Source organism: Lagopus leucura, unplaced genomic scaffold (assembly GCF_019238085.1).
Source record: "Lagopus leucura isolate 7727_CA_CO unplaced genomic scaffold, USGS_WTPT01 Super-Scaffold_1, whole genome shotgun sequence".
Taxonomy (NCBI): domain Eukaryota; kingdom Metazoa; phylum Chordata; class Aves; order Galliformes; family Phasianidae; genus Lagopus; species Lagopus leucura.
Window position 1 is genome coordinate 36,705,560 of NW_024962250.1, and position 24,829 is coordinate 36,730,388.

General features: G+C 43.0%; 1 protein-coding gene across 1 annotated transcript in view; it reads left to right on the top strand.

Annotated features, from left to right (window-relative positions):
* KCNH5 (potassium voltage-gated channel subfamily H member 5) overlaps positions 1–24,572 on the top strand; it is a 141,906-nt gene extending 117,334 nt beyond the window's left edge. Inside the window, exon 11 of the mRNA XM_042866255.1 lies at positions 23,625–24,572. Coding sequence (XP_042722189.1) covers positions 23,625–24,572 — 948 coding nt within the window. The remainder of the gene's footprint in view (positions 1–23,624) is intronic.
* The last annotated feature ends 257 nt before the right edge of the window (positions 24,573–24,829 follow it).

The window sequence follows — 24,829 nt, forward strand, 5'->3', positions numbered from 1 at the left end:
GATGGATTTACATGGCACCAACTAGGAGAGATTTATTGATGTTAAATAAATAAAATGTACTCAGCAAAAGTATTATTTTAATACTTGCTTCACTCCCTTGCACAGTTGAGAATTTTAATATGGCAAGGTTAATAAAGCTTGGTAGCAATTTTACATTCACAGCTCACTTTTTAAATCCTCCTGCTCATTTTTTAATCAATCAGCAATGCTCACTATCCATTAGTTCTTTCAAAGAGCACTCCATCTAAAAATTAATTAGCCATAAGGACATATCTTGAGAACAGGTTAAGGGATTCTTTAATTCATATTGCAGCTGCAAATTTTAATCTTTATGATGTTATTTTTTGTTTTGGTTTGTTTTTTTGTTGTTTTGTGTATTTTTTTTTAAGATTGATGAGGGTTATATAAATTTTATTTCCATAGAGGAATTTCCTAACAATGATTCATAGATTATTGAGCATTAACTGAGAACCTCTAGCTGCTGAAACACATTTTTCTGCAGCTAGGACATCTCACCTGATAAGGTATCAAGGCTATCTCCATATTTTACAAGGTAATATCAGCCTCTGCAGGAACAGGAATTAAACAGAACTAGAATTTCAGTTTCCTGGATATAGTTTCTCCCTGGCCACTAGAGTATTTTACAAATACTTATTTCAAAGAAGATTTAATTTTTACTGTGTTCCTGTGCTCATTAATATACCAGCTATGGCACAAAATACCCATGGCAAAAAGTAGATGCAATGGGGGATTATAGCTCCCCTCCATCTCTGCACGAGTCTGGAAGAGCTAAATTATAATGAAGTTTGGTTCCAGTTTCTCAGCTTACCTCTGACTTGAAGCTTGTTAACTCCACTTTGGTCCTGAAGAAGAGCTTTCGGCTTGAGAGCTGCTTTGGGGCTTCTAGCTTTTTGCTTTTTTTATTGATAAAACGTTCTCCAGGTCATGACTTCAGCATCCCCCCTTTCCTATTTGACACATGCTACCAGCTCCAGTACCAGATGACAATTTCTTTCAGACTTTCGTGATGGTGATTTCATGGGACAAGAGAATACCAAGTACACTGTGTCAGAATTTATTCTTTCCTTCTCAAAATGGGAAACCTGTCACTTCAGCTAGCTTCCTGGGACTCCCCATCAGCCAGGATAAGGTTGTGCACAGGGAAAACACGGACAGATCTTTTCTTGTCAGGCCAACATGCTGGAGTTCAATTCTGCAGTCCTAGAATACGTAAGGGAAATAATCACTTGGCTGTTTTTCTATTTATTTTCTTCTGTCACATTCCTTTTTTGGGCAGTTTGGTTCCTTGCAGGGCCCTGGCACAGGGAGTCACACTGGAGGAAAAGCACTCAGGGAGCATTAGGTACGTGCAGTGTGCCATGGAGCCAGTGACTCAAAGCAGGAAGTGTCTGAAGAGCACTTGTAAAGAAAGGTTGGATTTTGCAGAAGGAAAGGCAACGTCAGTTGGGTGCATGAGTTGGCACTGGAGTCAAAGGAAGATCAAATCAGTGTAGTACATGAATTAATTTCACTGAAAAGTTGGCCAGTGACATCTGAGCTACTCACCAGTCACTTTTATAGCTCATGAGGAGGAGTGCTTCCTTTAGAGTGCAGTTGCATGTCCCTCTTCAATGCCTTATCTGGGATGAGAAAATCATCCCCTTTCTGTTGATTTTTGAGACAGTCCTCAGTTGCTAACTTTTAAATACCAAGGGTACATGAGATGAACTCCACCTATAATGTCTCCTACTCAAGAGCTATTTCAGGAAAAGTCTTTCTCCTGGTATTTAAGATGTGCTGAGCCAAAGCTTGCTTTTGCAAAAATTATGAGTATTGTTCCTAGGTACAAAACAGATCATACTGCTTTCAGCAGTGGGGATGCAGTCCAGGCCCTGTTATGTAAAATTATTTAGGGGATTGTTTCAAACAACGTATCTGCTGAAAGTGTACCCAATTCCCTATTGGACATGAAGTGTCTGACTGTGAGTTCAGCCTTTGAGAGAAGCCACGCCATCCAGAACAGTTTTATCAGGCAGACAAAAAGCAGTTGTTCAGTAAGTGAAAGCAGGCAGCCAGGGCTGCACTGTACTGCAGCAATTTGTGCTGGAGTCATGTAATCTAAATGGAAAGAAAATCATTGCATCCTTTAATTGATTTCAATAGAAATATACTTAGCACATTTTCTACGTAGTCATCACTTGTAACGTTTGACATTTAATCATAACAAAAATACACTCGTTGCAGTTCTGTGCTCAACGAAATGGCTGTTTGTTCTCACTGTCAAAAATATATAGATAGAGAGAATTGCTCTTTCATCAGGTCTGCTTTTCCAAATACGTATGAATGTGTGTGGGTGCCTACACACATGCATTTATGCTGTATTGTCCCTCAACAAGCACTCAGATGTAGTCTGTAGACTGTGAAACAATTTAAACGTTCAAAAGGCTAATAAATTAATAATAGTGCTGAGCACAAAAGGTTAGTTCCACATGACGGGGAAGAGAAAGTCACACTGAAGTGAGGAAATAATGTTTTCTCACTCCCAAATAGCATTTAGAGGCTTGGCATGTTGAATGACCTACTTAAGGCATCTGCTCAGTGTGCTGTTATCAACTCTGGGTTTTTGTTTTCTTTTTCTGTGCATTAGGTAGCTCAGCCATCACGCTGCATTTATGAGCTCATAAAGTGAGCATGCCTGCTTGCTTTCCAACCTGCAGTCCTCTCTCCTGCTCATGGTGACGAAGTGACTTTTAATCTGTAATTGCAGAGCATTGCAGCATATCTTGTTTCGTGCTCTGAAATTGTTATGGAACATCTAACACTGCTAATGTACACTGCAAGGCAGAGGCAGGACTTTGAACTTTTTTTCCAAATAGGGGAAATAATTAATCTGGAAAGATACTCTATAAAATCGCAATGAGATTACATAGCTGCCTCTGAGGACTGAAAGTTAGAAAGCAGCATTTGGGATGAGTCTTCAAAGAGTTAAGTATTGCCTTCTGATGTTGGAAGAGAATATTAATAATGTCTAATTCATTAAGTGCCTTTCAAGATTTCATGCAGCTGGAGTGAGGGCTCTGCAAGCTTGAGCCATGAAGTTTGGCCAAGGGAAAGGAGCCAAGATAGACTTCTAAGAGACCCATACCCATGCAGATAAACACATTTTATTGATAGTCAAAATTTGGGAAGGAAGACCTGCAGTAAGCCACCAATTGTGTTTCCACAGAAAACAAGTTTTCAGCTGAGATATATTTAAAGCTTTTTCTTTTTCTCCATATTGTTTCCATTTACACCAACTAAAGCACCATCTCCAGCTAACTACTAGATCACCGTGGTCTGTAGAAGTGCAGGAAAAATCAAACTGAAATTTTGGGCCCCCTGAAAGCAAAGCTGAAATTCTTCCATGCTTCAGTAAAGCAAAGATTTCCCTACTCAGCTTTTAAGGTACATGGGTGCATACTGCTGTTTTGTGCTGTGAGCAAAAAGAGTTGTGTTAAATGAATCTGGAGGAGCTGAGGAGAGGACGTCTGGCCATGTAGGGTCTCTGGCACATTTTCTCCTGGAAGTTGTGCTAGGAATGAGCCAAGGAAATGTGAAGAAAGAAAGTGCCTTTAAGGCAGTGAAATACCCTCCAGAGAGGCTCTGTTCTGTTCCATGTGACATCCTTAAAGCCAGGGACAACGCTGTGAGCAACTGATGTTATCTAATTCAGCCAGCACAGTGTGAAGCAGGTGAGGCCGTCAGACTCTCTTAACACAAATGTTCTGGCTATTTTAGGTCAGAATGATTTCTTTTAAAATCAGCTTTCTGTTTTTGCTTGAGGTTTTAATGAATCATGTGTTGTTTCTTGAGTGAATCATACATCATTTCTTTGTCACTTTTTATTTTTCTTTTAAAGCTATGTTTTAATTTGAATTTTGTGCTTCTGTCTCCTGAAAGCAAAGGCTGTACCAAAGGTCAGTCAGGATCCCCTTCCTCTGTCACTTGTCAGGTTCTTCCAGTGTCCTGATGCAGAGGCAATGTCAGAGGCAGAAGGTGTTGCTCTGTGCATTGCTTGCCCCTCAGGATGCACACTTTCTGGTGAGCCTGCAGATTTTCACAGGTTTTGAGCTTTGAAAGCCTTTTACAATTACGGCAGAGCTGTTTGCACTTGGCCAGCTGGTGCTCCTGCTTGGTTTTGACTGGCTGCGGGGAATGACTTGCTCACATAGAAAGGGATCAGAGTGTGGGGTTTGGGAAACGGGCATCAGAAAGCTTAGAGCTGTCTGTGTGGAAAATTGTGCTGGGAACTCCCTGTTCTACACCTTCACAAGGGTACATCCATCATCCATTTGCACCCCTTTTTGCAGTCTGTCACTGGGAGCTTCCTCCATGTGGGATAGCAATGGTGACCAAACCTATCTGGGCAAAACAAACTTTTCCATCATTACTGCTAAAGAGAAACAGGGAGATGCGCTGTTTAGGAAGTTGCAGTGTCTAGTAAGGTAGTTGAACTCCAGAGGGGCTCTGGAAAGGCAATCCAACACATCAATTTCTGTTGGGGCTTACACGTCCAGCAGGCTTTTGGCATGACTTTTGACTCAGAATGTGTTTGCAGTTCAGCAGCTTGCTCAATCCTACTGGAAGTTAATTTGATTCATGTCTTGATGGCAAAGTGTATATTTCCTTCCCCTGTCTTTGTCTTTCCTGAGACTCAAAGCATCTGCATGCTAATGCATCAGGCTGCTCACAACCCCTAGGGGAGGTGAGGAGGCACAGAGAGCCCTACATGGTGACAGCCATCTCCACTTGCCCAGCTGAAACACAGCAACATCAGCCTCTAGCTGTGCTGCCTGTGATAGTATGCTTGGGTATTCATAGCTCTTCTTACTTCATTACTGCAGCAGCTCTCCTGTGACCATGGCAGACTACAACTTTGTCAGCTGTGTAAGGCAATAGCCTCACTTACCTGTTTTCCTATTCAGCTACAACACACCCTTTTCCTTATTTTTCCCCTTCTTTACAGCAATAAGGTCAGCTCAGTTTGAGCATACAGGTCAGCTCAGTTTGAGCATACAGGGTGACTTTCATCCCCACCTTTTCCTCTCAGTACATCTCACAGACTGGCTGTGCCTTTAATTTCACCAAAAGTCCTTCGTCTGTCTCCATGTGAAAAAAAAACTGTTACAACTTGTTTCAGGATGCTCCTGCCCTTTATTGTCCCTCTCTGGTCTTTAATTATCTCTGTTTTTTTCTTCTTTTTATGTGAGTGTGTTGTCCTAGAAAGTGAAGTCCTACCACTGCAATTTAGCTGCAGCTACAGTTTAGCACGATTACAGAGCAAATAAGTTATACCTTCCAAAATCAATAGAGTTTCATTTTGTTCACATCTTAGCAGACCTTGCAGGCTCCATTATGCTCTGAGAAGCTTTCACTTAAGCCAATTTTCTTTCTTTATTGTTTGACCTCGTTGTATTCAGTTATCTCCAGATATGCCACTATTCCATTATGGTATTTCCTAAAGGGCTGTTTCACTGATTTAGATCTGGCACCACTTCTGGAGATGTCTAGACCTGTGTGTGAGACCCAGGCAGGTGTCTAGACTTGTGCATGTGCATGGGACCCAGCGTGGCCCAGCAGCACAGCCCATGCTGCCCTCCTGCTGAAGCCCACTTTCTGGAGGATAGATGTCCATCCGGAACTTATTGCAGCTCTTTGCTCTCATCTTCTGCTCCTCTGAGCATAATTCCTTGTGCTCCAGTTCAGGGCACAGGGATCTGAGTCAGTCACAGCAGGGAAGTCAGTGAGTCCTTGGGAGGGCCATGCATGACTTCGTTAGGTAGAAGAGCAGCATAATTCAGAGAGAAAGCTGCAACAGCATTAACTTCTCGCCTCTGTGCCTCTGCCAGACAGCATGGGACAGCTGTCCCTGAGCAGAGAGGCTGCTGTATAAAAGCTATCAATGGGTTTGCTTTCTCGCTTTTGTTGGTAGCCGTGAACTTGACTTTCCCTTGTGCCTCGCTCTCCTCCCTCTCCTGTTTGCCACTTCATCATCTCCCTCCTCCTGGGCACAGGCCAGGCCATGCAGACCGTGGGGAATTGGGGCTGTGGGGGCAATTGCAGTGCTGAGTCCTCACTGCAGACACAGAGGAGAACAGTGGGGATCTCTGCATCTGCATGTGTTTCAGAGGCACATTAATCTCACAAGGTACCAGTGTACCCTTGTTCTATTCTGAATATAATTTCTAAGTTAAATACCTCCTTCTGAGGTCACAGTTGTGTTTCTGTGAGACAAAGCCCCACCAACTCTGTTTGAAGTGGGATTGAGCACAGTCATGATAATCCTTTGCCATTACAGAGGTGTACAGTTTGTTTATTTGTTTGTTTGTTTTTTGCATGGACACGAAGCTTCTTTCCCTGTCTAAATCAAAATGGCTTTGATCTCATTTGTCAGACCAGTATTTCAGTGCTGGTCTTTGTTGAGAAATGCGTAGCAGTTCAGCCTTGCTTTCAAGGAGCTCGGAATGGTACAGTATGGCTGCAGAAGAGAATTGTATGTGCTGATGTGCTGCTTTGTGCATGCAGAGACTCAGCAGCTGTTACACAAGGCAGTGCTGATTTACCCCATCTCTTCTTCATGCAGCCAGGGAAATGCAAACTGAGTGATTTACTTGTGTGTGGACACATCATTGATCAGGACATGTCAGGGATTGGCAGCATCCACTGGAAAACAGGTGTAAACTGCATTTGTTAGAGGGAATATTCAGGCTGGGGGTGATTTGCTAATGTCCATGAATTAATACCATTTTCTTGTTTAGAAAGCTGCCATAATTAAGAGAGTCTCTGTAGTTCACTCAGAGAGCTTTCTGCATGCTGCCTGTTAATTCAGGGCCGTGTTGCTTACACTGGATTTGAATGATGATAAAGTAAATCAAAGGTTTGCTATTTTTAATCTTGTAAATACTACAAAAAAAAAAAAAAAAAAAAAAAAGTTTTGTGTTCCCATTCCCTCATTAATTAAATTGAATGCTTCTAATTTCCTCCAACTGAAAGGAAGGCGGTGCGCATGGTGCAACAGGAACATTTAGGTCCTGTACTTAGGGACATGGTTTAGCAGGGAAATATTGGTGGTAAGTGTGCGGTTGGACTGGATGATCTGAGAGGTCTTTTCCAAACTTGATGATTGTGTGTTTCTAAGAGGCAACACTGCTACGTTATTTCCCATTTCCAGTTAAGAAAGTTTTTTTCTTATCAGCCCCCTGAGCTTTGATGTTATGTACGCAGGCACAGCAGCTCAGCTTACAGCAGACCTGAGCAGATCACCATCGTTGCATGCCTGAGCTTTGCTTGAAGGCTGTTACTTTGCCAGGCTTAGCTCTGCAGCACGCTCTCTTGGGCAGACATACTGCTGAAACTGGGTTTCCCAAGGCTTTGTATTGCTCCTCTAGTGCCTAATATGCCATCAGCTCAGGCACAGCTTACTGTGTTAAAAATGCATTTCTGCTGCTGCTGAGAGTAGCAAATCTATTCCATGATGTCCTCAGTGTGTCCCAGGAGCTGCCACTGCTACAGGCACCCTCATGCAGGTGGGATTTGCACAGAAGGTGGGGAAAGAGGTTTGTTGTGTTATCTCACACCTTTCCAAACCAACTCACCTGGAGGAATGGATTACTTCTTGTATGAGATGCTGAGCCTAATTACCACAGGACTCTACCACTTCTCCAACACAGCTGCAGAGGAAAGGAGGAAATGTTAGAAATGTTAGGGACCAAGTTCTTTGATGGCTTCCATCATTGCCTCCTTGAGCCAAGTGACTTTGAAATATAAAAAGGAGTTTCTGTACCTACCTTCTCATTCCTACAAACCTTCCTTCCCAAGACTGGGAATCCCAGCTGTCATGCACCCAAGACCATGTCTGGGGAAAAGAAGAACCCGTTTGTTGGGGTCAGATGAATGGATGCCCATTGACTTCACAGGAAGCAGGCAGAGCTTTAGCACTCACCCAAGTGGGAGTTTTCTTGCTCAGCCCAAAATGGGGCCAGTTTTGTCCAGTCCAGAAATAATCAGTAAAAATATCAAAGCTTTTTTGCTCTGAGAAGAGCACTGATCATATTTTTGCCTCCATTTTGTCTGAGTTTTTGAGTGGTACTCTGTGGACACAGCAGTTGGACTTCATGATCCTTATGGGGTCCCTTCCAACTTGGGATATTGTATAATTCTCCAGTTTTGTTTTTGTCTTGGCATGCACAGAAAGACTCCTCAATAGTTCCTTTCTGTCTGTAAATTGCTAAATAAAACTCCCTGCATAAGGCCTTACTTTCTGTGCAAATCCATCCCCCTGTTGTTTGCAGCACACGTTTCACAAGTGTAATAATACTCAAACACATGGTTCAGCCTGTGATAACCATTCAGAATATTGCAATTCCCAGATTTACCTTACTTTGATTGCAATTTTTGGGCTACTTCCACTGCAGAGAAACCACGCATTCAGTTAAGAGTTAAACTGTAGACAGAGGGCAAGAGAAACTTGGTGGAGAAGTTAGCATTAATCACACTTGTTTTAGTTAAAAATAAAACCCAACCTGTCACTTCCAACTTAATGGCAGTTGTTTGACTTTGCCTTTTTTAATTGTCAGCCAGTTGCTGTGATTAGCAAGCTGTCTTGGTTTAGGTCCTGTGAAAAGAAGCTCTGGAAGAGCAATTTTTGAGGAGCTGATTTACATAGATGCCAGAGGTAGGAATGGGAACATGGGGATTCTGGGAAACACCTGAAATAAGCTGATCCTATTACTGCACTTCTGAGCAACATGCTTGAAGGCAAAAAAACTTGCATTTAAGAAAGAATACTTATTACTAATCCACATCTTATCCTCATATTTTTACTTCTCAGTTTCCACAGCCCCTGGTCTTAATTTGTTTCCCTTCCTAAAGATTACAAAAACAGAATGTGTTCTCAGATGTAAGATACTGTTAGGAAAAGAGCATAGCATACTCAGTCTCTGATTCTGTTAACTCCATTAATTAAGCAGTCAGTGATCTTTTGAACTCTGAGACCTCCCTTTGGACATTTAGTTGAATGTTAGATTACTTTTTATTAGTTTTCTGCAGGAGATATTTCAGCTGCCAGAAAGATTTTGTACAGTGCTTCCTATGTAAATATGTATATTGCTCATTGTGCACCCAGGGCTGATGGCTTACCTCTGTGCACTCCAAGCTCATGGCTGTGTTGGAACTAACTGCTGATTTCTGCCTTTGTTTGTTTGTTTAAAAAGAGAGCACTTCTTTTCCTACAGACATAGGCTTTGGCTTTTTCTGAGAGCCCCAAACACCGCTCACTATTTGAAACATGGCAGTGAGGACCAAAGCAAGTACCAAGACCAACCTTTTCTACATGAGCTGTTTCTACTGATCAGCTGAAATACAGCATTTCTGCTAAGATAACCCCTACTCTTCCATTTGTACCCAAGATGCCCCTTGAGGTGTCTAGGATTCCTTCACCATGTCCCTGACCTTACCAGATTCTGGCTTCTCAGCACTTCATTTCTAGGTCTAGTGCATGGATTTCACCAATCTGCCTTCCTTGACTGCCTGCCATTGTAATGAATTTTATCTCCCTTGTGTTTAAAGCGCATCCATTTTAAAATGGAGCAGCTGTTGGTAGTTCAGAGCTCCTTTATGCTCCATCCTTCTCCCGGGCTGTATTATCCCCCCTACCCACGAGGGCTGCAGAGAAAGGAAAATGGGGAACTGAACCATGCATGCTTTTCCATGTATTACCAACTGTTCTTGTTTCCCGTTTATAAAAAAACTTATCCAATAACTTTAGGATGCTCTACACAAGTATATGAATAATAATTTATAACCATAATCCAGCCATGCATTAGTATACCAAACAGGTGCATGACTAATCAGCATGAACCATCAGCCATTACTTCAAGCATTTGTCAGAAAGCTGGAACCAAGGCACTGTTTGCCATGTGGTCCATCAGAAATGAGTCCCTTCAAAGTGCTTCTTTTCAGACCAGTATTGCTCAAAATCAGTTCAATATGTTAGACAGCTGCTAATAGATAGATAAGGACTCTGCCGGGACAGTGATTGACCTTGCAAATTCCCCATCAGCCATTCTTTCACACTGTTAGCCTGCTTGTGGGCAGGTACGCCTGCCCTGTGGATCAGCCCTGCCCTACGGCTGAAATATCTGGCATGGATACACACAAATCTTTGGGCATCCTCCCACACGTAAGGTGGGTGTCAGACTGCACTGAGAACAGGCAGCCTCCAGCTAATGCCTGGAAAAGGTCTTCCTGGGAGAAGGTGACTGAAGAACTGGTGTCTAGCTTGAAGTTTGGGGTTAGCTGCATTTTTCAGACACCAGAAAAATATCAAGTCAGAGGAAAACAGAGGGTGCTTTGGTCTAAGTGCCAGAGGTCAAAATGAGAACTCAAAGTGAATGCAGCATCTGAGATGAAAAAGGTAAGAGAGCCAGAGGTAGAGATCTGTACTTCTGTGTGTTGTCACTCCGTGACATTGCAGCAGGGTTTATGTCGCAGCTGGTCTTTTGTTAATTGTATGTGCACAGGGATTGGTAGAAGAGATACAAACAGTGTGTAAACAGGGTGCAGCATAATCACTAATGAGGAACTACAGAATCATCAATGTTATTGATTGCAAAGACCTGTTATTTGTCCAAGCAGAGTTTTTTTTACTAGCCCCAGACAAGAATAGGGAACAAATCAACTGGACTGACTCCAATTTTACGGGGGGGGGGGGGGATCATTTCTGATCACTTTTAAAGCCAGATTTGCCAAAGTCTACAATACTGAGGATTATAAACTAATTTGTTTGGGTCTGGAGCAATGAGATAAGCTAACGCTACAAAAACAGCAGGCTCAGCCCCTAAGGAGCATCCTGTGTTAGTGCCTAAATGCATGGATAGGAACATAAAGCAGTGCTGATGAGCTTTGCAGAGATCTGCATCTAGAAAATAGGTGACTGTGATGTAGGTATTAAGGAAGATCACCAAGAATCACATGGAGAAATTTGAAGGAACTTTGAGAATAGGCTTAATGCTGGGACACAATAGAATGATGCCTGCAAGTAGGATATAGCCAGATCACTAAAATCCTCCCTAGCAGAGCTGTGGCTTATTGTCATGAAAGCCCAGGGATCGATTTAATGCATGTAAATGGGAAGGAAATGGCTCTTCACCACACCATCTGTTTATCCCATCCCCATGCCCCCACTAGTTAACTCTTTTGTGCTGTCTCCTCCTCTTGCTGATGCTGTTCAGAAGTAAACACAAAGCTCTGTGGAGTCACCATTTGCTGAGTTCCTCAGTCCCATCTTCTGAGGTTGGAAAAAACACACTTAATGGTCCTTTGGGGAATAGTCAGAGCACTCGGTCCTCCCTGGGGGTCTGCCATGGAGGCAGCCTGCTAGGTTTGCCTGCAAGAAGCTCTGATAGGACTCTCATCAGCAACTTCATTTCTCTGCAGACTGCCTTCAGGGAACTGTCTGCTTCTCTTTGTGTTAAAGTTTGGGCTCTGCGGTATTCCTGTGCTGTTGGAGGGAGCTCTGTGGTTGGTGGGTAACTCTCCCCCAGGCTCATCTGGCTGTAGGTGGTTTTCCTTGACTAATTGCCCTAGAAGAGCTGTTCATTTGTTCCCACTTAGGTATTAGGAAACATTACCAAAATTACGGACTTATCTAAGAAGTTATTGTTTGATTATGCCATAATTTGAAGGCCTCTGCTCTTTCGGTAGTTACAGATTACCTCTGAAAGACTTTCCTTCAATCTTTTGAACTAAGGTGCCTTCAGTGACAGCTCTGCACCAACCACTTTTGGCTAAAGGGAGATTTTACCCTTTGATGAAGGTTGCATATCTTCCTCATAGAATATTTCATCTTGTTTGGATACTTTTCAGTGCTAGCATGCTCATGTCTCGGGTCTTTTTTTCTCCCCGGGAGATTCCTTCTCACTGAAGTGCTGGCTGTGAGCATATTAATGGCAATTACGGTGTGTTTCAAGAACCAGCACTCCTTGGTCACACACTGCCAGCATGCTGCTCTCAGCTGTGAAAATTTTAGCTCTTGCTGATGGAGGTGTTTCACTTGAAGAATCCCAGGGATACTTGTTAAGGTTATTTTAGAGCACACTTCGTAGTTAAATGAGGTAGACGTTAAAAGTTTATATAACCTTTTGGAGTTTTGTTTGTTTGTTTGTTGGTGTTAAATTGTGATTTCCCAATTGTTTCACTGAGCTATTTTGTGTCTGTTCTGCAGGGGGCTGACCCTGTCTTTCAGTTAGTGAATGGTCTGCCAGAGGTGCTCATCTTTGCTGAGTCTTGATTTCACTTTAAAAGAGTTGCCAGGTCGCACTGCCAGTTTCGTACTGGTCTCTCTGAACTGAGAAGCAGAGGTGTGAGTTGCTGAATTGGCCAATTCATTCTCCTTGTTGGCATCCCTGTGGCTTCATTTCTAGGTTGTCCTGTGGGAAAGGGATATTTCCAGCAGTTGTGTGAGCTTGGGTTTCATTCAGAAGATCTGTAAAATGCAGTAAGCACCAGCAGCACTTATTACCCAAAGCTAGACTTTGTTGACTGGCAGATTCAGCCATCTTCAGCTGTATGAGTGTTTAAAAGATCTGATTCTTGACTGAGTTCTAGAGGAAAATGGGAAACAAATGATTAACCATCCACCAGCCTAAATCTGTTCCAGCCAAGAATACTACCATGGAATCGGAGGCTGTGTCCTCAAAATCGATCTCCAGTGTTGGACTTGGTTCAGGTGAGGAGTGTCTCCTCGTGATAAAGCAGATCATTTGACTTCCTGGTTTCATAATATGGAAAGTTACAAAAAGGTCCAGTGCTTTGCTCTTCAAGGTACACAGACCGTCCATCGTCCTCTCAATTGGATCTGTTGTTTGTATGTTCTGCCCTTTAAAATTATTTCTTCATTTCTGACTCACCATTTCCAACCAAAACTGATGGTGTTCTGCACCTCATGGCACTGGGAATGCATTGTTTTAATTGAAGCTCCTGTTGCAAAGGCTTTTCAGTAAATTAACAAAATGTTGAAAATGATGCAGTGAACAAATAGAGTAGCTGGTAGTGCACTCCCTGTAAAATCAAAGTTTCTGAAAGCCAGTTAGAATGTCTTCAGTATCAGGAACAAGGCTGATGGAAAGAGATTATATGTTTTGTTAAATGAATTGATGTGGCTGTAAAGATCCACAAGTTATCAGTTGCAAAGCCCTTTTTTAGGGGGTCTGAGGACTTCAGATCAAATTTCAAGCACTTTCTAGTCCATTCAAGTCATATTTTTGGGGAGAAGGAGAGGGCAATAATTTCAATTAATTTGAATTTCCACTTAACAATTGGAGAGAAACAATTGTAATTCTTTTACTGATTAATTACATTATAATCAAAGAGTGCATTTTAGGTATTTATTGAGACCATTTCATCTTCAGACAGAAACCGGTAAAAGGCAGAAACACAGAAAACAAACCACAAATTCTGCAAATCCTATGGGCCCATATTGTGTGCAGCTTTGTTCTAGGAACATGCAGGAATGCTGGGTCTGTCAGAAGTAGGGCTGGCCAGAAGCCAAACATATAGATCTTGGCATTTTTCAGTGTAATAGAAGCAAGACCTCCAGAAAATGTTCCCTGAAGGAACAGAGATAGCAGTGGCTGTCCCCTCACCCACTTCTAACGCAAACCTGAACAGCAGTAAGGCTATCCCAGACTGGATTTAGATTTAGCAGTTAACTATTAAAGTTAAGCCCTTCCAACATTCAGCGCTTTGAAATCTAGTTCTGTGTGTCCCAGACTGAACAGTAGGGAAAAAAAATCTATTGCTATATTAATTATTTAGTTTTAATGTCAGTCCTTATATTTATTTATTTACTTAATCCTTTTACAGCATGGCTTTTCCTACTGTGGGGGCTCTGGGCTGTAAACCTTTGTTTCATCTCTCACGCATCCACTAAGCAGCTCAGTGACCCTGGGCAAGTGAGATGACCTCTCTATGCCCTATTTTTGACATCTGGCCAAAGACGCGGCGTCATGCATCCAGCCTTCTCCCATATGGGGAAAGAAGAGCGGCAGATTAGAACTGCGTATTATTATTGATGATTGATTTTCTGTTCCGAGCTAAATCAGGCTGAAGAGCAGCTTGAAAAGTCTTTTGGCACTTTGCCCCATCCCAGAGAGCAACGTTTCTGCAGTCTGCCCCAAGCTCAAGCCACCCTGCTGTCATATGGAGGCTTTGAACTGTCTCTTCCTCTTTATGCTCAGAAGCATATCGCTCTTAGGAGATACTGCACTGGACAAAGTGAAGGCTGTTTTCTTTGAGGAGTTTCTTTTTTAATCATCGGTACTAAATATCTCATCTGCAGCACAGCAAAGCCCTGATCAATTGACAGTGCTGAGTTCTGACCTTTCATTAGGCCACTGCCAGTATTGATCCAGTGACCAGTGCAAGTTTGCGAGGATCAGACCTGCCTGATCTAATTGGAAGCTGTCCTGTTGAAGACACACTGCCTTCCAGTGAGCTCATTGCCACACAGCCAGACTAAGAGGCAATGGGAAGCTCCCTTCAGCTCCTGAGCCCTGAGGTTCCTACTGGTGATGTGGTGGCAATGTGGTTGTATACTTCACTTGTCAATATGTGTCAACAGCTATCTACGTCAGTGTGGAGTCCAAAATTTGTTCCAATTTGTGCTCCCCATAGAAGGCGCTGTGCTTCTTTGGAGCACAGTCACAGGTAAGCCTCTTCAGAAGCAGCACAGATCCATACTCCTCTTTGCAACAAATTGACTCTGAACTACAGCAGCTTGCACTGGGTCCTAGTTGAAGCATACGTTAAATACATAAGCATTACATAATACATAATACATAATACATAAGCCTTGCTGGTTATTTGGTTAGAATCACAGAATTGCAGGGGTTGGAAGGGACTTCAAGAGATTGAGTCCAATCCCCCTGCTAAACTGGATTCCCTACAATAGGTCACACAGGTAGGTGTCCAGATGGGTCTTGAATATCTCCATAGAAGGCAATATAAAATAACCATGTGTATGTGGAATGTGCATTTTGCTGTATTTGGAGAAACAGATCAATCTCACTGTTCTGCAACATAACATCTGCTCTATGGTTACAGCAATGAAATCAGAAAATAGCGAAGGCAAAGCTAGGGAAAATGATTAGTTTCAATTCCAAAGCCTTGTTTATAACCCTGTGGCAAAGCTGCTCGCATCCAAAGGTGCACAGTGCCCTTGTTGAGCATCCTTTTGCTGGCAGGAACACAGCCCAACAGGCATCTGATGTAGCAGCTATGCCTGCTGCAGCCAAAAATCCAAAAATGCATTGTTTTTCCCTGGCATGCAAAGAAACGGAGGCTAAGTGTATGGACAGGAGGTGCTTGGGTTTGTGGTGACTTGACCAGGAGAGGCTTATCTGTTCTTAAAAAATGTTCTTGTGGATGATGTATATGTAAATGATTGTGTAAAAGGAGTAAAGGCCTGTGGTGTTTCTTTTGGAAATCTGACTCCTTATCCTCAAAGCATAGCAACCAGTTAAATGTGTAATCGTGTCATTTTGCGAAATTGGTGCCTATCACTCAATCTGTGAGACTGGACTGATCTTTCCTTGCTAGGCAGCTGTCAGTGCTACCCTGAGCCAGGATCTGAAGGGTGTATCAGGGCATCAAGAAGGGCTTTCCTGTAGCATTATACATCCATTGTGCACCGCCCTAGATGTCTTAGCACAGCAGAAACTTAAGCTTTTTATCCTGAGTTGAAATCCTAAGAGCATCAATGTGTGTTTTTTATGGCTTCTCTTCTTAATGAACTGTCTGTTTTGGCAATAGGACAAAACACTGGCCTCTCTCTGCTATCAGCCAATGAATTCTAGTCTCTTGGTTGTAAACAGTTAGCCATGATATAGGGATTTCCAATTAACTACAGGAATTATGGCAATATTATTATCTTCTCATACACCAGATGGGATGGAGATACACAGAGACAGTGTGATTTGCACAAGACCTTCCACTTGGCCAAAGGCTGGATCAGCAGAATCATCCATTCTCCCACATCCCAGTCTGGTGGTATATGTGTCAGGTCATTATGTTCCTGAGATGTGTGACAGATGTGACTTGGAGCTCTTTCTGCTTCTCTTTCTTCTTCAATCCAGACTTCTTTTTAAGTAAAGCAGGATGACTTCAGATCCATACCATGTATGAAATAGCTGGGACAAACTCTTAAAAACTCTCTGTTTAATTATGCACGCTTGTTCACATCAGCATGCCTGATGTCTTGTAGATGCCTCTCCACAAAAGTAGTTGGATACCATGCAAATTGATTGTGAATACAAAATGGATCTGGATTGAAGTTTGACCTACAATATCCGATTTCTAGAACACAGAGCAAGCAGTAACAAGGCCTCCCAAGTTTTGAGCTCTGGGAGTTTGGCCACTGTTGGGCTCTTCTGAAGAGTCTCTTCTTTGCGTGCCTTTTTTAGAAGAACAATTTGGGGAAATTGCTATATTAAGCAATGCTGAAAGGACCTACCCCTATCTTGCCCGTAAAATGTAATTAAATTTCCCTTGAAAGAGCTTTTTCAAACTCACAGAAATAACTTTTCTTGCCCTGAAAAGACATCACTTTGTTATTTGTATTGGAAATCTTCACCTCTGTTACAACTCAATTCTGTCATCGCTTAGAAGGAAACTGCATAAATACAGATTTTCCATAGCAAAATTAAAATGTGCTTCGTAGCAAGGTTTTGCTTTTGCATGCAATCTGTGAAGTCAGGATCATTGAAATTAGCAGAAGGGTTATTATTTACCATTTCTTTCAAGCATCAAGCAGAGTAACACACAGAAATCTTCTTTTCATTCAAAATCCAGCATGAAAGACTGTTCAGTGAAACGTTCCTATCCCAGAGATTAACTAATTGCTCAGCAGTCCGTCATTCCCACTGCCCAGCAAAGGACAGTGATTCCTTTCCCACATGCAGATGGAGTAGTAGTTTAACAAAAAACAGTTCCTGGTACAGGAGGATTAAGGAGAATTTACTGGAGAGCAATTAAAGCCCGTTGTTAGAGCAATTTGTTTTTGAGGCAGATTTTCACATCAAAGTAAAGCTATCTATCTGAGGAATGTATAGAGCAGAACAATAAAGCCATCATTTCGTGCTTCCTCAGAGCGTGGATTAATAAAGTCAGCTAAGAGGACAGTGAGATTTACAGGAGTAAATTAGGTGAAGCGGCCTAAATGCAGTTTGCATTCGGAAGGAGGTGCTCTGACTCTGATCTCTGCTCTTGCTTCTTGTGGCTTCTGCTGCCCTCTGTTCCTGCCAGCTTTCTCATCATGTCATCCTCAGCAGAGGGCTTCTGACCATGCTGCTTGCAGATACTCCTGCTAGCAGAGCACCATACAGGTCTGACCAGTACCAAAATGCTGTTACTGGAAGATGAGTTGGAGCCAGTGCTCCTTGCTGGCCCCTTATTGGCTTTAGTGGGTGTTGCTGGCTTGGTCTTCCCATCCTGTCTGCTCCAATCTCCTTGCCTTGTCCTGACCCAGGAGGAGGCATTACTCCAAAGTCTCCTTAGTATTAAGAGCTAAAAATGCATCTTGTGAGTAATGCTGCCATTGTCCTCTCTGTTTTGGAAGGGAAGGAAACTTGAAGAGAAATAGGCTTTCAAGACAGAAAACCAGTCCAGAGTGGGTCCACCCAGCAGTTTTTAGATCCTTCCCAAAGGATGGTTGGAATCGATGCTATTTGTTTGTTCTTTTTTTATAAGGGAGGTGAGGCACTGGCAAAGGTTGCCCAGAGAGGTGGTGGTGCTCTGTCCCTGCAGACATCCAGGGTCAGGCTGGACGGGGCTCTGAGCACCTGATGGAGCTGTAGGTGTCCTTGTTCATTGCAGAGGAGTTAGACTAGATGGCCTTTAGAGGTCCCTTCCAGCTCCAATAATTCTGTGATTTGGATTTCTCTGGCTCAAAATGAAGCTCACAGTCTCTACAGTTTCAAATGAAGAACAAATACGGAGGTGCATTTCACTAGCCCATGCTCCAGAGGTCCAGTTTCTATTTAATGACAAATATAAGGTCTCAGTTGCGGTTATTTCCTATGTATTCATTTTTGTACATTCTTTCAGCAGTAGAACTTTTTAAATTTAAGTATATTTTTAATTAATATAAATTTAAAGGAAAAAATCTTAAAAACATTTAAAAATATATTTAATATCTGAAAAAAATTACATTGATAAACATGTCACCCTGTATGTATCGTCAGTGTATCATGTTCTCTTTGACCTGCCTGGGTTTAAAAAGCACTTTGCTTTTGGAGCAAGCTTGTTTACCAAAAGTTGCATGTGAGAAATCGGGCTAGCTTTAATACATAAAGAGCATCTCCAGATATGCCCTTTGTTGGCAAAGCTCCTAGAGAGGGCTCATCCTCAAGAGCTGAGGCATGAAGCCTTCTAAGCTCATCTGGGCAGGTGAGCAGTCACTAGAGGTATTTATTGGTGATTACCATCCTCTGCAATGGGAGAGGTTTGAGCATGATCTGTCCTCGTGACACATCTGGGACTGGGATGATATTTTCAGTGCAAAGGGCTTGATGTACAGGGGCACACAGCCATCAGCTGTCTCACCCTGTCACCCTTACCTTGTTCCCCAGCGGTTTGTCTGAGCCCTCCATGCAGATAAAACATCTGTTTTCTACATAAGATCTCACTAGGACCCACCAGCCTGGCTTGGTGCAGTCATCTCTCATCCTCCCCCTGCAGCTTTTAAAATAGTACTGCTTATCTGGAAGGGCTGGCTGGTCTCTGGGGGATGGGGAATGCATCCCAACTGACAACTGGCCATAACCGCAGCGTGCTGGAGAGAGTAAATATAGCATCAGATGGAGGGTATAATACACACACAAAAGCTTTAAAGGAGGGCATTTTCAAAGCCTGCTCCTAACCCTGATGCCTGCACTGCTAGAGGGAGGGCTGGGATATTTCTTACCTACTGTCACGCAGAGGATGTGTGCATCTGAGCAACTGGCACAAAGCTCAGTTTTTAGGCACAGGAGACAAACAGATGTTTCAGGGTGCAGATTGTCTGACCTGTTTTAACATCTAGCTGTAGGTGAGATGACTCACAGCCTCCCAGCTGTCTGTGGCTCCTGGAGGATGAGTTCAGTTGCAGGCATTGGCTCTGTAAGTGTACCCTGCTCCAAGGGCCTGTGCTCTGGAAATTGGGTGCAGTTTGTAGTTTGTTTTTAGGAAGGAAAATGGCACAGTTATCTGAGCACAGCATGGATTGGGTTATCCTGTGTTCACATTCTGTGTCTGACACATATTTGTCTCCCCCATTAGCATGAGAAGTACACTAATTACTGTTCTACAATCGACTCCAAGATGTGGAAATTAACAGTGTTTTTTTCAAACATCTTCATAAAAGTTTGTTTTCTGTTGTTCAGCCTAGACATGAATTAAGCATCCCTTCTCAGTATTTTTGGTTGTATCTGTTGGGTTTTGTTTAGCACTGTTCCCACAGAAAATGAAGAAATTAAGTATATGAGATTGCAGTATTTGTCTGTTATTGGTCATATTGTCAAGAACTCTGAAATCCATTTGTCAGCTTCAGCTAAGCTTGTGAGATGGAGGAAATCTCAAGAATAATTAAATTCCTAAAAAAACATTGGTTGATAGTTAAAGAAGAAAAGCTCACCTGTCCATAGTCACTTTTCTGGACAATCCCAGCATGTAGCTCCTACAAAGCATGCTTGCCTTATGGGAGGATACAGGGCTTGGAAAAGAGGCAATGGAAGACAGTTCTTGTATTACTAAGCAGCTGTGTCGGATGTGGACAGGATCAAATCTCTCCAGTGGGATTTGAACACTGATGAAGGGGTTGCTCTGTGGGTATCAGACAGCTGCAAGTGAGCTTTGAGTCATTCTGTGTGGTCAAAAGATGGGTGTATGTCCACAAAATTTTCACTGTTTCTACTATTTTCATTGCTGAATCTATTTGGGAAGTTTCCACTTGTACAGTCTGTGTTCCCTCTGCTGCATTTTCCAGCATGACTCTGGGCCTGTGCTGTCAGATGGATCACTGGCAATAGGGCACACAGCCATATTTATTTCTTCTAATTCCTTAACCTCAATCATTTCTCTGATTTGACTTCCAGTGCTTCTGGGGAGGGGAACAGTGAGTAGTCGTCTTCAGGGCCGCATCACTGAATGAGGGGGTCTGCCATGGTGTTCTTGTATTACATAGGTGCAAACCCACAGTGTTTTAAATAAATGCACCAGGTTATGAGTGACCAGATGTGAGGACATCTCCAAGACTTTAAATACAAACAGAACAGTTATCTCTGGAGCAAAGATTTCAGAGGTGAGCAACACCCTCCTCACCCTATCCATGAAGTACTGTATAAGTTGGCAGCCAATTGCAGCCCCAGTGCAGCCAAATGGGAGGGCTCCCTGTTCTAGTTTGCATGGCCCTGCGTAGATGTGGGAGACTGAAGTGTCATGTCTGCTGCATGTTCCAGCTTCTGGAGCTGAGTCGGGCAGTTCTCCTAGGACAGAGAACTTCAGCCTCCCTTGAAAACTGCGCACAGTTGTAGGACATCTCATTCTGGATACCCAGACTATATTAATCACTGGGAAGATCTTTACATCAATGGCCTGGTGTGGCTTCCCCTCTGCCTCCCTCCTTGCACACCCACTGTATTCGTCACCATGACAACTGGCTGCCCTTTTGTTATAGGTTTCTGTGAAATGTCATGTATTGTGCACCGCTGACAACAGCAGTGAGACATTCTGAGAACGGGACACAATGATCCGTGGTCCAATATTTGCCACTTTCATGAACTTACTGCAGTTCTTCAAGATTAATTAATTCGGGTACTTTAATTCATTCACGCCCTTGGAATCACTTACTGAGAGGTCTTTGCAAATCGAACAAGGTTGTGGAGGGATGATTTTCACATTACCGGTACAAAGAAAGACAGAAGAAAATGGATGCATTTTAAAACATCTGAAAAGATCTTAGATTTACCAACTAATTCCACATTAAATGGATTGAGAGGCCTTGTGAAGGTCGCTTTGGAAGTGACAGTGGGTTGGGGTCACCAGCATGGTGAGTTACCTCTCAGTGTGGCGTACAGGGGAGGGAGATGAGGCTGACCATCAGTTCACTTTTGCTTAACCTTTGACAGCTCAGTAACTAATGTAATCCCCATTCCTCTCCTTCCTAAAATAATTAAATGAAAGAAAAATGGGAACTCGGTCTCATGAAACAGGATTGGTGTTGTATGGGGTGGTCTTTCCCAATCCCATCCATAAAGGAAGTGAAGTCTTACACTTCATCACATTTACTGAATTTAGCACTTGCCAGGAGACCCGAGTGTGGTTCTTTACTCCTCGAGATGTGCTCTGCTCACAGTTAATTCGGTTTCTTTTGATTAATTCCTTTCGAGTTTGTGCCTGTTCCTAGGATATATGTTTCAACAGGCCTAAGTGTAACCTTTCTGGTCAGGCACAATTGAAATAGCTCATCCAATTTAAGGTTTGAAAATAAGCCTCACTCAAATCACTGAGGAATGTCAGCAGAAGGTGTTTTTCTGTGCTTATTTAAGATAAAAAGATCTAGCAATAGTTCTTAGACATTAATGGAATTAAGTTGCTGTGTAAACACATTTAATCTGGATGTGACTTCAGCTGAACCACTGTGGAAGTGGATTAAATCCAACCATGTGAAAATATTCTTAATACGGTTAACTCTATTACTGCAAAATAACCATTACTATTAGAATTCACATCCTAGGGTTTTTTTTATTCCCCAGTTCTTTGCCTGCATATCTTTATTTTCTTTTACTTGTTCTGACAATATTGAGTAGTCCCAGCTAAGACTGAATCACTGCCACCCATCCCCACATCATGGCCATGTTGAGCTTCCCTGTGCTGAGGCACTGCAGCACTGCTGCTGACCCCTTGCTGCTGGGCTAAGCTCATCCAAGTGATATGTGGCTCGGTGCTTCAGGGTCAAGCCTCTGGCATAGAAAAAAACAGTAACTTCCTGGCTTTTGGAGGAGCCTCCTTCAGAAATGAGAAGTACAGACTGTGTCAAATTAGCAAAGTTTTGGCTTTTCTCCCACAGAAGGCAGCAGCAGCAGTCACGGGTAATTATATTCTGTACAAGGAGATAACCTCTGGCTAGAGAAGTTTTCAACAGAGAAGAGAAAAGCAAGAAAGGAAAAAAAAAAAATACAAAGGCAGGTTGCAGGGGAAGAAAAGTTTTCAGTGAAGTGCAAGTGTTAGGAGAGGAAATTTTTAAAAAATGATGCTGTTGTTTCTGCTGTTCTATTGGTGGCTCTGGTCTTTGTAAACAAGTGGCAGAGTGGAAGTTATAGATGATATCTCGATGCTTTCCCAGCCCCATACTAACTGGTGTGTGGGGCATGGGAGCACTGCCAGCCCTGCAGGATCCTCATCCTCCTGCAGGCACCGCCTGCTGAGGCCAATGAGCAGGGCATAGAGGATGTTTCCCCTCTTCTGATGTTTCCAAGGCACGTGGCATGGCACAGCATGGTGCAGAGCAGCAGTCAGAAAATGTGGCTTCGCTTACGAGTAACAAGCATAGAATCAACTTGAAGGATTGAGGTGGCAGTTCTTTGGGTCCTTCCACGTGCTCACATTCCTTTTGCTACAGAGCGTTGCTGCAGGGTGAAACAACTGCAGCACTAAATGCCTTCCTCCTCCGAGCCATACAGCATCAGTGAATATTGCTGGGTGTTAGAAACATACAGCCCTGTTACAGTGCTCCTGGGACACCCACACATATTAGATACATAAACTGTTGTGCTGCTATGTGAAGCCATGTGACAAGGCACACGGGGAACCTAATTGCACCCGCTGGCCACCACCACATCAGTAGCTAAGAAATAGTGCACGTTTGGATGTTTCAGTCTCTGAAAGGGTGTACTCGCTGAGTTATGCTTATGGCTGTGTAGTCTCTGCTGAATTACCATTTCCTTTTGATCTGCACTAAAGAGAGCAACAGAACAGGTATAAGTGTGAGTGTAATGGATAGGTGCGGATCTCTGCATTCAGGTTCTTGTTTGCTTTCTTTCTTCCCTTTTTTCAGTTTCTTTCCTCCTGACATCAGGATATTTTTAGTTCTTCAGGGCTATATCTTTTGCATCAAATATACAGGAGAAACTTAATTTTAATCTATATCTTAAAGATGGTGTGTGCACGTGTGCATTTCTATGCAGTAGCATATATATGTGGTTACTATGTTTTGATCGTAGAATCATAGAATAACAGAATGGCAAGGGTTGAAAAGGACCACAACAATCATCTACTTTCATGTGCAAGGTTGCCAACCACCGGATCAGGCTGCCTAGAGCCACATCCAGCCTGGCCTTGAATGCTTCCAGGGATGGGGCACCCACAACCTCCTTGGGCAACCTGTTCCAGTGTTGATCAACACCATTGTAATTCACTATAGGAAACTGAGATACAAAGGAAGGAGAAATATCTTTACCTGGATAGGACTGTGCTGTTTCCCCATCTGCCACTTATCTTGTGCTGCATTGTTGTGTTTGGTGTCCTGATTCTTTTGGGTTTGTTCCCCGTAGATCATCTTCAGGAAGATCAGCGACGTCAAGAAGGAAGAAGAGGAGCGCATGCGCCAGAAGAATGAGGTGACACTGAGCATTCCTGTAGACCACCCTGTGCGGAAGCTCTTTCAGAAATTCAAACAGCAAAAGGAGATGCGGAATCAAGGCTCAACCCACATCGACCCAGAAAGGAACCAGCTTCAGGTGGAAAGTCGGAGCGTGCAGAATGGGGCCTCCATCACAGGTACCAGTGTGGTCACCGTGTCTCAGATCACCCCCATCCAGACGTCCCTGGCTTATGTGAAAACCAGTGAGGCGGTGAAGCAGAACAACAGGGATGCAATGGAGCTCAAGCCCAACGGGAACGGAGATCAAAAGTGTCTCAAAGTGAACAGCCCCATGCGGATGAAAAATGGAAATGGGAAAGGGTGGCTTCGACTGAAGAACACGATGGGGACCCACGAGGAGAAGAAGGAAGACTGGAACAACGTCACGAAGGCTGAGTCGATGGGGTTGCTCTCTGAGGACCCCAAGTGCAACGATTCAGAGAACGGTGTAAATAAAAACCCACTGAGGAAAACAGACTCTTGTGACAGTGGAATAACAAAAAGTGACCTTCGCTTGGATAAAGCCGGTGAGACTCGCAGCCCCCTGGAGCACAGCCCCATTCAGGCTGATGCTAGGCATCCTTTCTACCCTATTCCTGAGCAGGCCCTACAAACCACGCTGCAGGAAGTCAAGCACGAACTCAAAGAAGATATCCAGCTGCTAAGCAGCAGGATGGCTGCCCTTGAGAAGCAGGTGGCAGAAATTTTAAAAATATTGTCCGAAAAGAACGTACCCCAGGTCTCTTCCCCCACATCCCATTTATCACCCCAGCGCCCCCCCCAGATACCTTGCCAGGATATTTTTAGTGTTTCAAGGCCTGCATCACCTGAATCAGAAAAAGATGAAATCCACTTTTAGCATATACCTATGTGTATATATGTATACAGTATATATGCAGAGGTGTATATATACCTTTATACATATATAGGTGTGTGTATAAGGTAAATATATATACATATATATTTTCACTTGCATCCAATATGACTTGAACACACCAAGGATTTTGATATGTAAATATTGCATGTCCAGCTGGATTCTGGCCTGCCAAAGAAAACAATTATTAACATAGATATTGCTTGTATAATATGCAGTTGACTGCATGCACACTTTACATT